This window comes from Sphaerodactylus townsendi, linkage group LG07 (assembly GCF_021028975.2).
Source record: "Sphaerodactylus townsendi isolate TG3544 linkage group LG07, MPM_Stown_v2.3, whole genome shotgun sequence".
Classification (NCBI taxonomy): Eukaryota; Metazoa; Chordata; class Lepidosauria; order Squamata; family Sphaerodactylidae; genus Sphaerodactylus; species Sphaerodactylus townsendi.
The window spans coordinates 68,656,401-68,672,484 of record NC_059431.1 but is presented as its reverse complement, the minus strand read 5'-3'; the positions used below and the strand labels follow the sequence as shown (position 1 = coordinate 68,672,484).

General features: G+C 40.8%; 2 protein-coding genes across 9 annotated transcripts in view; one reads left to right on the top strand and one right to left on the bottom strand.

Moving 5' to 3' along the window:
* Positions 1–213, top strand: part of LOC125436451 (aminopeptidase O (putative)) — a 235,445-nt gene extending 235,232 nt beyond the window's left edge. Inside the window, exon 18 of one of the 2 annotated variants that reach the window (XR_007245061.1) lies at positions 98–193. The gene's annotated coding sequence lies outside the window, so the exon portion shown is untranslated. Of the gene's footprint in view, positions 1–97 lie in introns of both variants that reach the window. The other variant, XM_048503443.1, reaches the window with a different exon arrangement.
* Positions 1–16,084, bottom strand: part of FANCC (FA complementation group C) — a 91,688-nt gene that overhangs the window by 4,766 nt on the left and 70,838 nt on the right. For all 7 annotated transcript variants that reach the window (XM_048503448.1, XM_048503450.1, XM_048503449.1 and 4 more), the window contains 5 exons: positions 13,075–13,127; positions 7,838–7,937; positions 2,040–2,115; positions 1,827–1,908; positions 140–314 (listed from right to left, as the gene is read on the bottom strand). In XM_048503448.1, the coding sequence (XP_048359405.1) occupies positions 140–314; positions 1,827–1,908; positions 2,040–2,115; positions 7,838–7,937; positions 13,075–13,127 (486 nt within the window). The remainder of the gene's footprint in view (positions 1–139; positions 315–1,826; positions 1,909–2,039; positions 2,116–7,837; positions 7,938–13,074; positions 13,128–16,084) is intronic.

Below are 16,084 nucleotides of genomic sequence, written 5' to 3'. Positions count from 1 at the left end.
TAGAAAAATTTGAGTAGAAATGTTAGTGAATGGAAATAATAAGGGTCTCAAAAATCCCTCTGTAACATTCCCAACAAAATGTGTGCTGCCTTTTCAGGGAAACTTGCCAAATGCTCACTCGTACAGCTCAATTACCTACCATTGTTTGACTTCTCTGCTGATTCTCATCATTTGGATCATAGTAAAATACTAAAAGCCACAACAAAGCATCTGAAGATTCTGCTTCTGACACCAGCAAATGTTCTGCTGCCATATCAGCCCATTCTCCAAAATGGATGAACAAAAACCAGATGTCAAAGAGGTTACTACTAGATCTGCAACAGAACCAAAGAATATTTTAGTTTTTCTGTCTGTCACCCTTAAAATTTAATTCAAAAATCTGAAGGCTGACAAATGCTTTAGCTGTATAACAGGCATGACATACTTGGAAGAGTGCTTAGAGAAAGACTGCTTCCAGCAATATATTTATATTACACATAAATCACATATACATATGTTCTAGAGATGGGTGCTAGAGAATAGAGACTATCCCTGGTAAAGGAGAACTATTCTCCTTTACCAGGGATAGTCTCTATTCTCTAGCACCTATCTCTAGTAAAACACTGTCCCTTTTTGACCTTTGAGGGATTTTAGTGTGAGTTTAGAGCTTTCATGTTTCAGGGATGAACTTTCTCCCCAGAGTCTCTAGTGTACTTGCAAATAAATGTATATCTGTGAATGCAAACATGCTATGTAGCATACAGATGCAAATCTAAGATACATTTGAACAGCTTTGGACAATTAGGTTGATCAATTATATCCTTAACCAAAAGGACAAACAGATTCAGCTCTAAAATAGGGGACAACAGAATACTGCAGAGTAAATATACAAGGGGTAGCAACTTGAGAGAATGGGAGACTTGAGCAGAAAACTTCCTTTGATATGAAAACTGGAATGCTACATGCATCTCCATGTTTTCTTCTGTGCAACACAGACAATACAAGGTCATACACAAATGTTCATGGATAGTTTACTAAACTGCAGTCCTTAAATTCCCCAGCATTTAAAAGCGGTCTTCCGGGTCTGAATAATCCTTTTTACACTGCAACTAAACCCCAAAAGAGAAGCCAACATCTATGAAATTGGTTCGTTATGGAGCTATCACTGAGTTTCAGAAGCTGACCATAGCTCTGGTTCATAAGATTAATTATTTATACTCTTCTCTGGTTAAAAACAACATTTCATAAGAGGTCATAGAGATATACTTCCACAAGTTTGCTAGTGACCAAGTAAAAAACAGTTTTTTGAAAAAAATCATCAGTTGGATTTCCCCAGATTTTAGAAGCATATTGTAAAATGTAGTGATAGCTGAGATGTGAGGGCGATCTGGCTGCGACATCTGTCACCCCATTGATCGCCAGGGTTGATTCGGCTGATCTGGCTGGCTAGTGATAGCTGGAGGAAGGGGAATGTGAGGATGGGGTGTGAGGACTGAAATAGTGTGCATCGGGGAATGCTTGTAATTTTTGTTGTGTGTGCACAATGACAATAAATGCTTATTATTATTATTAAAAACTCCAGTCAAATATGGCAAAACAACTTGAGAGCCTGTTATGAGCATGTATTCTTGATGCTCTGGAATATGCATTGTCATTGAAAATTGTTGTTAAACTTAAATATAAGCAAAAATGAAGAATTTATTGATGTTAGTTGTAACACAGCAATTGATTTTGATGGAATTAATTGAAACTTTAGAACCCTGTCCACATTTGATATTAACAAGATGACACAATCAAATAAGCATTCTCGCTTTAAAAGAATATGAAAAATAAAAAGCATAACTTACCTCATGCAATTGGTTTTTACTATTGCTTTCAACATTTCGGCAATATGAATCAAATGCTGATGTAAACCAGCAGCTGGCAAATCTAGAATAAAATAACAAAAATTGCCTGCACTGAAGACTGAGGTGTGGCTTCTTTTGTATTAATAAAAGAATACCAAAAAAGTACAACTGCAGGGTTTGCTAATATGACAAATAATTCATAACTGGTCTTACCTGAGGGCTGTCTGAGGAAAGCTCTCAACAGTGAATGTGGATTATGAGGAAAGTAGGCCTTCAGTGGAAACTTGCGCTACAATGGACAAGCAACAATTTAAAAAATTATATCTGCAGATAGATTTTATCTGCAGATTGCCAGGAACAAGGAAGAATCACTTATGGCCCAATCCTGTACCAGAAAATATGCAAAAGATAGCATAAAAACTTGTTGCCTCTACTTAAGATCATCAGTTTTGCCCTGAAACACTGAAAAAGGTCAATTCAATCCTGGCAATTATTCACTAAGTCACTGAAAATAAAAACTCTGAGAGAGAAACCTGGGGCGGTGGGAGGTTTAAATAAAGTGACTGCTGTACAAGAGAGGGAAATTTGCTTTCTTTCTGCCTACTGGAACTCAGAGTCAACCAATGAAGTAACAGTATGTATATGCCAATGTGTTTTGAACTGACTGAGACCAGGACATGGGCCCTTTCCCCACTTAGCGATTGTTGTGCGCTACTCGTGCTGAATGATGCAGGGTCTCTAGCTGACAGCCGCCCACGACAGAGGCGGCTGACAACACAACCGCCCGACTCTGCAGCTCTCTAAATTGCCCCCTCAGCAGGTCATTTCTGGCGTGTTTGGAACAGTGCTTTTGAATGACCCAGCCCATGGAAGCTGTGCGCGGCAGTGGAACTGCAAGCCGGATTGGTTATCCGGGTTTTCCATTTCCCGCCTTACGCCCTGATGGCGTGGACAGCCCCCTCCCGCATCCAATCAGGAGCATGGTGGGGGGGGGGGGGTTGCAATCGCGAGCGATTTTTTTAAATTTTCAACTGGACGAATCCTTGACTATTTGTGGACACAAGATGTCGACAAGATGTGTCCACAAATAGTTGTGGATTCATCCAGTTGAAAATTTTAAAAAATTCCTGCCGAATCGCGAAGCCCCTGCCATGCCCTGACTGGACGGGAGGGTCCACGTCATCAGGCAGCGGGAAAATCGCGAACACAACAGCCAATCAGGACACCCCCTGAACGGATCGTGGGGAGTCCTGCCTGGCTGCTGCGTGGCTGCCAGTGCTCATTTAGGAAGGGGCGGAAGCTGCGGTGGGGAACATGACCCCGCACTGAAAAGGTCCCGCAGCAGACGAAACTGGTAAGTCTCCACGTTATTTTTAGAGTGGGGAAACGCCCTTAAAGAGATCTTGTCTTGATGGGAAAGGGCAGGCTATAAATCCAATAACTAAATAAATACAACGTGGTCTCCAAGTGAGGCCGAAGTGAAAAGGACAAACCCATGCTGGGGATTATTAGAAAAGGATTCAGAATAAAATGGCCAACACAATGAAATGTCTTTGTACAGACCCTTGGTGTAACCTGGTTTGAAACACTTTATACAGTTCTGGTCACCATACTGCAGCACTGGAAAAAGTACAGAAGAGGGCAACCAAGATGATTAGAATGTTGGAACACTTCTTCTGTGAGGAATGGCTGAAGAGTATGGCACTTCTTTTTTTAAGGTTCAGGAGGGAAACAATAAGGGGTTTATAAATTTACACAGGGGAGAAACAAACGGATAGAAGAAGCTTTTTCTCCTTCCACATTACTAGAGCTTGGGAGCACCCAATGAGATTCATAAGCAAAAGATACAAGAGATAAAAAAGGAAATACTTCTTTAATCAACGATTAATAAATTGTGGGATTCATTGCCAGTGGAGGTAGAGACGGTTATGAGGATACATGGCTTTAAAGGAGAGAGTATACAGATTTATCTATCACTGACTACTAGCCATAGTGACTAATAAGAACCAACACATTCAGAGGCAGTAAATCTCCAAAACTCGGTGTTTGGAATCCACACCATGAGAAGGTCTTGACTTCCTTACTTTATTTGTCAGCCTTCCATGGCAAACAGCTGGCTGCTGTGTGAAACAGAACGCTCAACCAAATCAACCACCTGACTGATCCAGCTCTTGTTCTTATGAGCCCTAAACAATAAAGTGCCATACACTATAGATCCAAATGGAAGTACTTTCTTTCACAGCACACGGAATTCACTAGTACATCATGTGGCAATTGATAGATTCTTGTTTACTTTTAAAAGGAGTAGGCAATATCATGGTATTATATATTGCGGAAATCTAATGGCAAAGAGGCCACTACAATATAGCATATTAAAAATAATAACAAGAAATAAAAGCAAATACAATCATTACTGGATCAGAAGTTTTACTATCCAAAGTATATTTGGCTCAGATTTTCTTGGCAGCCAAGTCAAACAGTAATTTATTATAGATAATCAAGGTACTGGTATCAGATAGCAGAAAAACCAGATTATCTAAATTAAATAACAAATTTTGGCCAGTTAAAAGCTTAAATAAAAATTTGGTCCTTCGTTTCTGAATCAAAAGACAGTAAGTTACAATGAGAAAGATCTTCTGCTACAGGACCTCACATACACAAAAATGAAGGGTCACTGGCACAAGAGTACCAACTGGTCAGTAGTGCCATTGCCATGCTCTGAAAATATAAACAGGTAAACGCCAGACATAGATTTTGATGCTTAAGATCAGCCAGGTCAGATCTGTTATGGTCTCTTTTGAAAAACATAAACCAAGGGACGAAACTAGACTGGAAAATTTCATAGCTATCAAGTAAGGTATCACTTCTATAAACGCATTTGTTTAAAGTTTGAGCCTTCCGACTGGACCTCAATAAATCATCTGGAATGGAGTAATGTGCCAAGATGTTACTGTAAGAAGTAAGTCGGTCTGGATCATTTCTCAGCATTGTCTCAAAACATAATTTAGGAAAAATTTACTGTATTTAGTCCAAAATTTTAACAAAGTTATATGGATTCAAGCCCTAACAGATGGCCTACCTAACTCACCACGCATCAGGGCTGAGATCCCCTCCCGCTCCCTTGCAAGTCACCCCTTACTCCTTCCCCTCCCTCTCCCTCCACTAGGGTGGGTGGGCCATGTCCAGATGCCGGAGCCCCTCCCTTGCATGCCACCCCTGCCTCCCCTTGCATGCCACCCTCCCCTTCCCTTCGCTAGGTGGGTGGGCCATGTCCAAATGCCGGGCCCCCTCCCCACTTTCTTGCATGCCACCTCTTACTCCCTCCCCTTCCCTTGCATTCCACCCCTCTCTACCGTCCCTCTCCCTCTGCTAGGGTGAGTGGGCCATGTCCAGATGCCGGGCCCCGTCCCCCACCTCCCCTCCCTTGCATACCACCCCTTACTCCCTCCCTCCCTCCCTCCCATCCCTCCCTCTCCTTATCTTGCATGCCACCCCTCCCCCTCCCTCTGCTAGGGTGGGTGGGCCATGTCCAGAAGGAGAAGGTATCCATCTGAGAGGTACTTTTGTTACGTTATGAGAAGACCAGACTCACTGGAAAAGACTATAATGCTAGGAAAAGTTGAAGTTAGCAGGGAAAAAGAGACCCAACATGAGACAGATGGCCTCAATCAAGCAATGCTAAAACGCACCTGAGAAAATGATTTTGCGTTGATTCCAGCCCTGGAATCAAGTGATCCTTCCACATTTCTACACTGTAGAGGAAATGGGGAATTGCCTTATTTAAAAGTAATTTGAAAGCTGGGTCTACAAGAAAGCTACCCTTGGAAGAATAAAATCTCAAAATGGCTCCAATTGTTAAGAGTGGAGAACCTAATAATTGCCAGGTGGGTATTCTATCTTAAATTCTCACTATAAGTTAAACCCAAGCATTTAAATGAACTACTCTGCTCAAGTTCCACAGAAACTGCCTCAGCCTTCTCCTGAAGTTCATAACTTTTGATTTTATTATAATTTATATTTAGGTGACATATATCTATGTATTTAGATATTCTGATCTATACAGGTACGTGAGAGTAAAAACAAATTATCGGCATAAAAATAAAACTGACATTTTTCTGATGGTCGAGAGAGGGAGGAATAAATTCCAGGCTGGATAGACTTGTCACAACATCACTTCGGTACAAATTAAATACCAAAATTAATTACTGAGCTTGTGACTATTGCCAGAAGCAGCATGTTGGACTAGATACTATTCATTTTATATTGCGTTTCCCATGACAAAGTAGTGAGCAGATGTGTTTCAGGAATTCAAAATACACAAAGGACTTGACAAGAAGTTTTACAAACCAATATGATGCTATGAATACTGCACATGCCTACAGTGTGAAGTTCTTCTGAATATCCTGAAGCTCATTAAAATCATAAAGTTACATAAAACACAAAGTATGCATACTATTAAAAAAACTATAAGCGCTCCTGCTGGCATGTCAAACAAACTTCCATGATCTTATCTTCTGTGATCCCAAGAATGAAAATGAAATCTTGCAGAAATAACACACAGAAGATTTCGTTGTGGTGCTGTTTTTATGAGATTAACTGAGTACTTCAGCTCTATTGCATAGCTGGCTCCTGGCTATTTGAAGGGTGTTGTCTCTCTCTTTAATTTCTCTGCCCAGTCACCCCCAGGCTGTAAAATAAGCTGCTGATCCATAAACAGAGCAGCATAAAACAATGTTCATGGCATCTGTACATATTAACTAAGGCAGCTGCCATTTCAACTCTAACTCATACTGTTTGAAAAGAGAGAGAAAAATTTAATCACAAGACTAATTACAGGCAATTATTGCTCTGGTTCCAAGAAGAAGATCCACCCTTTCGCTAACCAACAGTGATTAAGAATCCCCAAAGCAGAACCTGTTATCTGAAATGGAAAGGCTTGAATGGGAAGAAAAAGCTGGAATGGACTATATGGCAAGCAATAGCAATATATACAACAGGAACTAGGGTGGGAACGAAGGATATCAAAACAACAAGTTGTATATAAATATGCAAGGCATGTATTGTGTACTACTGTCATGCAAAAGTGATAATCATATATTACACATCAGGTGAGAAGTAGTATAAATACTTATCCACTATATATACAATTAATCACATATATAGTGGGAAAGTATTTATACTACTTCTCACCTGATGGATTATATGGCCCCAAATGAGAATTTGGGTGCAAAACTGTAAATAGTTGCTTAACCATTTGTGGTGGCTTGATGACTGAAACCAAGATAAGCCAATCACTGCTGTGCTCTAAGAAGGGTCATGGTAGATCTCAGACACAAGCCAATCAAGACACAGGATCACAGCAGAAAAGCACATTTCTCTGAGTAATTTCCAGGAGGGAAGGCGACACATGTATCAACAATTCATTGAGTACATTTCCACAACAGACTCACAACTGAAATCACACCTAGCAGGACAGTTTTCAGGCATGAAGTAGTTTAGGGAGTACTGCAAAAGGACAACCCAAAAGTCCTACAGATATATAGCCCATTTGGCTATAGAAGTAGATTCACATTTTATTATTATAATATGTGCATGTGCCAGCCAAGGAAATATTTGGGCAAGCTGAAATGAGAGAAAGATAGCAAGGAATCATATTTAAATCATGATTGTTGTGTCACTTCAGGGCCACAGCAGAGTCCATCATAGATCTGCATGGAGGTAGATTCATCATGGGGAAGGGAACACTATCCCCTGGGCAAGTGATATACCTTAGACTGATCCAACTTAATATCACCAAATGGCTTGTAGTTCAAAAAAGATATAATGGATTCACACATATTTGTTTGACACCATTTAAGACACCTCAAACATAATCTGGTATCCATTTATAGTACCAGAAAGGTATTATCTGGGCCAATGTATTCCAAATACCTAAAACTGTTACGTGTATATGTATTAAAGTTTCAACCTTCTCAATTATTTTAAACAATGAAAAATATAGTTTGACTTACCTGCTCATTATTCTCTTGATAAGCCTGAAGAAAGCATCGTGTGAACACTTGCATTACAGTCATTACTTCTAGTGCTCCATCGGTTTCCAGCAATGCATTCCTAGGCAGTGAAAAGGTTTAATTGTGACAGGTCAGATTTTGAGTTTGCCAATCACAAAGCCATCCACTGAAAGAAGAAAAGGAACCAAATGGGAACATTCTTCCCATGCCTTGAGTTGTGCCTTAAACACAGCTAACTATTACGCCAACTTGGCAAGTGAAAAGAACTTAATTTTCCAAAAGAGTCAATATGCATTCATTAATACCATTTTACAAAGCAATTGCTTTTAGACCAAATCCGCTGGCCACGGGACTAGCCTTCCAAACACATGCTTACCTCGATGGTTACTCAGGTGCATCAAACTCTTACACTAAATCTTGATTATGTGCAGTAAATGGAACTTGGGGGAAAGAGAAGGAAGAGGGGTTCTGAGAGCACAGCGGTTGGGACCACATTTTAGTCCTCTGGCAGCCTGGTATGTTTTGCTGAAACTATTTGTTAGGAGGAAATTGCTGGGCTTCCCTCTCCTCCAAGCTCTGGACAACAGATTTCTATTTTCTTTGTAGTTGTGTGCTTCCCAAGTTACACATTAATGTAACAGGAATACAGCAGCTATCAGCAAACCTTTATACAGGTTCTATAGTCTATTTAGAGAGTGGTGGGAGCAGGAGATTTCCCTTCTCATGTCTTTGCATTTGTTATCCTGCTCCTCCTAGTGATTTCCCTCATCTTCTCATTACTGACAGTTCTGAAAATAACTAGTTTCTGGATTAACTCAACTTGAGCAAAAGCACAGCCTAAGCCACAATTTCATTCCATATGTTCTGTTCCATGCTGCCAAATCCACAATAAACTGACATGGGTTCTTTAAAAAATCCATGTTAAAATCAGCCCACAAGACTCATTTTTTCTTTTCCAAAAACTTTGTTGTTATTCATCTATAAAATGAAAGTAGTGAATAATCAGCCTGGGATCAGGTCTGCGTATACCTCTTCTACAGAGTTTTCAGAATCAGCATAATAAACCGTGCTCTGAAGAAAATGGGGGGCAACAGGTAAATGTGATAAGCTTCACCCTCTCAGTTTCCATTCTGTGATTAGCTGCAACTGGCAGAGGTTCTGTCAAAATAAAAAGATGCATCCCTGAAATCTGCCCACTCCTGGTTTAGGGACTGCCTGTACTGACAGCTATGCACCTAGTGTTCCAAAATAAAGAAAACACTGGCAACTGATGTAGAAAATGCTCTGTTTTCTGTTTAAGATTTCAGCTATCGAAAACAGCAAGATTTCAGCTATCGAAAAAAGCAGTGTGTGACATTTTCTATTCTTGATTCATCATTGTTACGTTCTATCCAAGATTCCTTGGAGACACCTTCAAAAATATTCTTATTTTCAGGAATTCTTTAGTTGGAAATATTCAAAGAGTTTTGTCACTTTAGTGGTGGGAAAATATGAGCACTTGTAGCACTTACCCAAACTTAACAAGTTCTGAAAGGAGGAGCAGAAAATAAGAGCACTGGGGGAAGTCCACCCTAACCTGGATAGCCTGATTTTGTAAGATCTCAGAAGAAGAGTGGGATCAACCCTGGCAAGCCTTTGTGTGAGAGGGAGGGAGTTCAGGGCTCATTTCACAGAATTAAGGGCTCCAAGGATGCACTCCTACACTACCCACCCAATTCTATTTCTCATTCCTAAAGTGTAATTAAAAATCTGATGCGTTTTAAAAGTGCCCATCAGCAATAGAAGCTTCAAGCATGCTTGGAAATCTCAACTGTAGAGAGGAGTCATGGGAACTTAAGATGAACATCAGCTTTTGACATTTACTTCCCTCCTCCTTAATTTAGAAAATGTGGCAATGTATGGGAACTGTAGATAGGGAAGGAAGGCAGGCATTGGTAGAAGGCTGGCACCTGGCCATTATGAGAAGAGCCAAAAGAATGGGGTTTTGCTGTACTTGTTATGGCTTGCAAATTTCTGAACAGGGGGAGTTGTTTCTGAAATTTGTCTTGCCTGTACTTGGTGATGTTTTCATTCTATTTCATATTCCAAGTATGATTTCAGAGACAGTATAAAAATTACTTGGTGAAATCAACAACCTCAATCTCTTGCAATAAAATTATAAATGCAAACCCTTCCTTCACAAAAGATAGTTTAATTTCATGCAATATTTTTCTGCAGTGAAACGGTCACTTTAGAATTCTGCATGTAGAAGATGGCAAAATGGATGGAGATGGAGAAAAGGCAGAACTACTCAACACTTTTGCCCCAAAAGGAAATAGTGCTCATATCCAGGGGAAAATGAAACAGGTACAAAAGGAGAAATTCAGCACAGAATAGTTAGTGCAGGAACACCTGTCTACTTTAAACAAATTCATCCAGACCCTGATGAGCTACATCCCAGGGTATTAAAAGAACTGGCAGAAGTAATCTCAGAATCACTTGCTATAATCTTTGAGAAATCCTGGAGAACAGGAGAAGTTCCAGTAGTCTGGAGGAGGGCTAAAGTTATCCCCATCTACAAAAAGGGAAAAAAGGAGAACCCTAATAATTACTGACCAGTCAGCCTGACATCAATACCAGGGAAGATTCTGGATGGAGCAGATCATTAAACAGATGGTCTGCCAGCACTTAGAAGGGAATACCGTGATCACAGAAAGTCAGCATGGGTTTCTGAAAAACAAGTCATGCCAGACTAATCTTATCTCTTTTTTTGACAGAGTGACAAGTTTGGTAGATAAAGGGAATGCTGTGGGCGTAGGATACCTTGATTTTAGTAAAGCTTTTGACAAAGTGCCCCATAATATTCTTTCAAGTAAGCTAGTAAAATGTGGACTTAACAATGCTACTATTAGATGGATTTCTAATTGGTTGACTGACCGAACTCAAAGGGTGCTCATCAATGGCTCATCTGAAGTGAAGTGACTAGTGGAGTGCCACAGGGTTCTGTCCTGGGTCCAGTGCTATTCAATATTTTTATCAATGACTCAGATGATGGAATAGAGGGCATGCTATTCAAATTTGCAGATGACACCAAAATAGGAGGGGGAGCTAATACCCCAGAGGACAGAGTCAGAATTTGCAATGACCTGGACAGATTAGAGAGCTGGACCAACACAAACAAAATGAATTTAAGAACATAAGAACATAAGAACAAGCCAGCTGGATCAGACCAAAGTCCATCTAGTCCAGCTCTCTGCTACTCGCAGTGGCCCACCAGGTGCCTTTGGGAGCTCACATGTAGGATGTGAACGCAATGGCCTTCTGCGGCTGTTGCTCCCGATCACCTGGTCTGTTAAGGCATTTGCAATCTCAGATCAAAGAGGATCAAGATTGGTAGCCATAAATCGACTTCTCCTCCATAAATCTGTCCAAGCCCCTTTTAAAGCTAATTTCAGCAGAGATAAATGTAAGACACTACACTTATGCAGAAAAAATGAAATGCACAGATATAGGGGGGGGGGGGTGCACGCGAAAGGAATCTGGGAGTCTTAGTAGACCACAAACTGAACATGAGTCAGCAGTGTGATGTGGCAGGCAAGAAAGCCAATGCGATTCTGGGCTGTATCAACAGGAGTATAGTATCTAGATCGAGGGTTGTAATTGTACTTCTCCATTCTGCATTGGTTAGACCTCACCTGGAATATTGTGTACAGTTCTGGGCATTACAATCTAAGAAGGATATTGACAAGCTGGAACAGGTCCAGAGGAGGGCAACCAAAATGGTAAAAAGTCTGGAATCCATGCCCTATGCTATGAGGAGAGACTTAGGGAGCTGGTTATGTTTAGTTTGGTGAAGAGAAGGTTAAGAGGTGACATGATAGCCATGTTTAGATATTTGAAGGGATGTCATATTTGTGAGGGAGTAAGCTTGTTTTCTGCAGCTCCAGAGATTAGGACTAGGAGTAAAGGGTTCAAGGTGAAGGAAAAGAGATTCAACCTAAACATCAGGAAAAACTTCCTGACAGTAAGGGGTGTTCGACAGTGGAATGCACTACCTTGGAGTGTGGTGGAGTCTCCTTCTTTGGAGGTTTTTAAACAGAGGCTGGATAGCCATCTGTCAGGAGTGCTTTGATTATGTATTCCGAGGTTGAACTTGATGGCCCTTGTGGTCTCTTGTGGTCTCTTCCAACTCTATGATTCTATGATTTGTTAAAGTCTACAGCCAGAATTTAAAATATATATGCGAATATAACTGTACATAGTATAAAAAGGAATATGACACCCAGCTGTATCTGCTGATGGACAGTCTTCTAGATGCCACCTCAGATATATTGACCAGTTGCTTGGAGACTGTGGTGGGATGGTTGAAAGTCAGTTTAAGCTAAATCCAGTTAAGATGGAGGTCTTGAGGTTGGGCCAAAAGGGGTCAAGAGCAGATTACCAATTGCCAACCCGTGACAGCATGCAGCTGAGACCTGCACCAACCATCAAGAGTCTGGGTGTGTTCTTTGATGCCTCCTTGAGAACAGAGGCTCAGGTCACACACATAGCTCACTTGACTTTTTACAATCTCCACTAGGTGAAACAATTGGTTCTCTACCTGCCTCAGGCTGAGCTAGCATCAGTGATCTGTGCAACTGTCACTTCTAGATTGGATTATTGCAACTTGCTCTACACAGAGTTTTCATTGGGAAACTCCAGCTGGTGAAGAATGAAGCACGGGGCCTTACTAGGACCCCATGGTGAGCATACATTCAACTGGTGCTGCCAGCTACATTGGCTCCAGGTGGATCACTGCAGCGAATTATAATCAGCTGGTGGTCCCTGGCCAGAAAGATGTCTGCCTAGCCTTAACCAGAAGCAGATCTTTTTCAGCCCTGGCCTGAACCTTGTGGAATAACCTGTCTAGTGAGACCCAGGCTCTGTGGGATCTGATGCAGTTCTGCAGGGCCTGTAGGACACAACTGTTTCACTGGGCAAATGGTTGAGGCAATTATGGTTTTCCATTACCGGCCTCCCCTCCCCCTCTTCCTTTTGGATCTGGATATGAGAGATTATATTTCTGTCACCATTGGGTTTTAAATTCAGTTTCAATATTGATTGCATTCTGGTTTTATTGTATTTACTATGAAATGTTCAAAGCCACCTGAGCCCGTGGGGGGAAGAGTGGCATATGAAACTACTAAAATAAATAAATTCCTCTAGTTACTTGAGATCGTTAGAATAAACTCTTCCTGATAAACTGTATGCAACCTTACTTGAAAAATTCTTCAGTAGTTCCGAAGATTGCTGGATGACATGAAGCTTGGGGCTGTGAAAAAAAATGGGACATGAATTTAGACAAACTTTATCTAACACTTCAGTACAAAGAGAGACAGTAGCTGACCACTGCAATATCATCTATACTTAAAAGTGTTCCTTCTGCGCTGCATTCTGATGTCCCAACAAATCCTTGTTTAAGTAAAGGTTTGTAGCATCAGGTAATCAACATAGTTTATTTGTTGACAATCCATGTTGTTGCCCAATAGTATCCCTGCCTCAACTGGTTTCAACATTCATATTAGAACTTCTCATTCAGTTCACAGGGGAAACCAGAAATTCTGTTGAGCTTCTCCATCAATCCATGTGACCCTCCTGGCAAGAGCACCCAGGTTTGGTGAACTTTGCTTCAGGGGGTGGTGAGAAATTGGCCCTACTCTTTTGGGGGTACATAAAACTGAACCCCCTGAAGCAAAGTTCACCAAACCTGAGTGCTCTTGCCAGGTAGGTCTCCTGAAGCCACCATGAAAATTTGGTGCCTCTACCTTGAAAATGTGCACCTGCTTACAGACACCCAGAAATGTCCCATTGGCTGCAATGGAGCCAGGTCAGTTCAAAGAGAGAATCTGGGGAAATTCTTTGGGGTGCCTGTCGGGTTCATTTTTTTAAACTAGTGGCACAAAAATTGCAGGGTATCTTCAGGAGACTCTCTTGATGATGCAACCTGGGTTTGGTGAAGTTTGGTTCAGGGAGTGCAATTTTATGGACCCCCCAAAGAGGGTGCCCCCATCCCCCACTGTTTCCAATGGGAGCTAATAGGAGATGAGGACTACCCCTTTGAGGGTCCATAAAATTTGACCCCCTGAACCAAGCTTCACCCAACCGAGGTCGGTACAATCAAGAGAGTCTCCTGAAGATACCCTGCAATGTTGATGCTGCAAGCTTAAAAATGTGCCCCCCATAGGCTGAAAACCAAAAACCAGTAAAAATAATTGCTAAAAATTCAAACAGACCCGATTTTTTTCAGATTTTTCAGAAAACCCAAAAATATTCGACTTTACCAAATCAGATATTCGGTTTATTCAGCTTTAACAATCATTTTAAAGCCCAAATGAAGACAAATACAAATTTTACCAAATTTTTTTCGGTATCACTCAAGCCTATTCGTCAATACAAAATCTAAACTTTTTTGTTATAGTGGTTTTAAAAATGGAAACACTTATTTCAAATAGCTAAAATATGGGATGAGTGGCAACAAAGGCTATCAGCAAGCACGAGCTGTTTAATTAAATGTTAATATTAGGTTAAACTTCATCTTAAATTCTCAAAACACAGGTCCAAACAAAATCCATTGCTCTACACCAGCTCCACAATGAATGAAATTTCAGAATGCACAGATTAGAGGTTTGCTGGATACCTTTTAAAACATTTTCAGAATATAATAGAGTAAAATGAGAGGACAGCCATTAACATTCTGGTTTTGTAGTGTCACTTTCTTCTTTGAAAGACTAACACAGCACCTAATTTTCATGTTCTACTCTGAGTCCTCAATGTTCCACCACACAGTTGCACTCAAGTTGTCATATTAAACGTGTGCCACCTAGTGTTCAGAAGACCTTAATACTGGCTCTTTTGTATAATTTGTGAAAAATTGTTTGCAGCTTGTCATCTCAAAACTTCCTTTTTTGGGTGAGGAAGGAAGAATTGAGTGGTTGTATTTGGATGACAGACAGAAGTCATGAGGTGCAGTACCTGAACTGAAGAGCACTACCTCAAATTAGATAGCAGCCCATTGTGCAGATTTCTAGGTTTCATATCATTTATACAAGCTAGAGTAAGTTTTACATTCAGCAAAGGAAAGTTAGTATCTTCGTTTTTAAACATATCGTGGAACTTTACTTAAGAAACAACTTCTATCACTTCCTTAACACTGACAATGGCCCCTTCCGCACACGCAAAATAATGCATTTTCAAACCACTTTCACAACTGTTTGTGAGTGGATTTTGCCATTTCCCCCCAGCTTCAAAGAGCATTGAAAGCAGTTTGAAAGTGCATTATTCTTCATGTGCGGAATGAGCCAATGATCGTGATACTGCATTTGGACCTTCATTAAAATTAATAGGGGTAGAAAATGTTGACAGAGAGAAATTTTTCTCTCTTTCTCACAATATTAGAACCAGCGGGCATTCATTGAAAATGCTGGGGGGAAGAATTAGGACTAATAAAAGGAAACACTTCTTCACGCAACATGTGATTGGTGTTTGGAATATGCTGCCACAGGAGGTGGTGATGGCCACTAACCTGGATAGCTTTAAAAGGGGCTTGGACAGATTTATGGAGGAGAAGTCTATTTATGGCTACCAATCTTGATCCTCTTTGATCTGAGATTGCAAATGCCTTAACAGACCAGGTGATCCAGCATGTGAGCTCCCAAAGGCACCTGGTGGGCCACTGCGAGTAGCAGAGAGCTGGACTAGATGGACTCTGGTCTGATCCAGCTGGCTTGTTCTAATGTTCTTATGTTCTTTTGTTCTTAACAAAGAAAAATTCAACAAAACCCATGTTAAATCAGAGAAGTGCAGAAGCAGGGTTTAAGCACAGGAAACAGATTCTAATACCTGCTCAACTGCAAGGTGCACTAGATAGCCTTAAGCCAGTTCCCATCTCTTAAGGGTTATTGCGAAGATATAACGCCATTCAAAGCTCCTCAGACACATGAAGCTGCTTTACACTGAATCATACCATCGGTCTATCAACGTCAGTATTGTCTACTCATATTGGCAGTGGTTCTCCAGGGTCTCCGATACAGAGCTTTTACATCCATGACTCCCCAGTTTTTTTTCACTGGAGATGCCAGATATTTATTGAATTTTTACCCTGCCCATCCCCGAAGGGCTTTGGGCGGAAATACAGAAGCATAAAGCCCCAATTAAAACAGCAATAAAATCCCAAATAGTAAAAAACCCCAACCCAATACAAATACAGAAATGGCTTAAAATACACAAGAT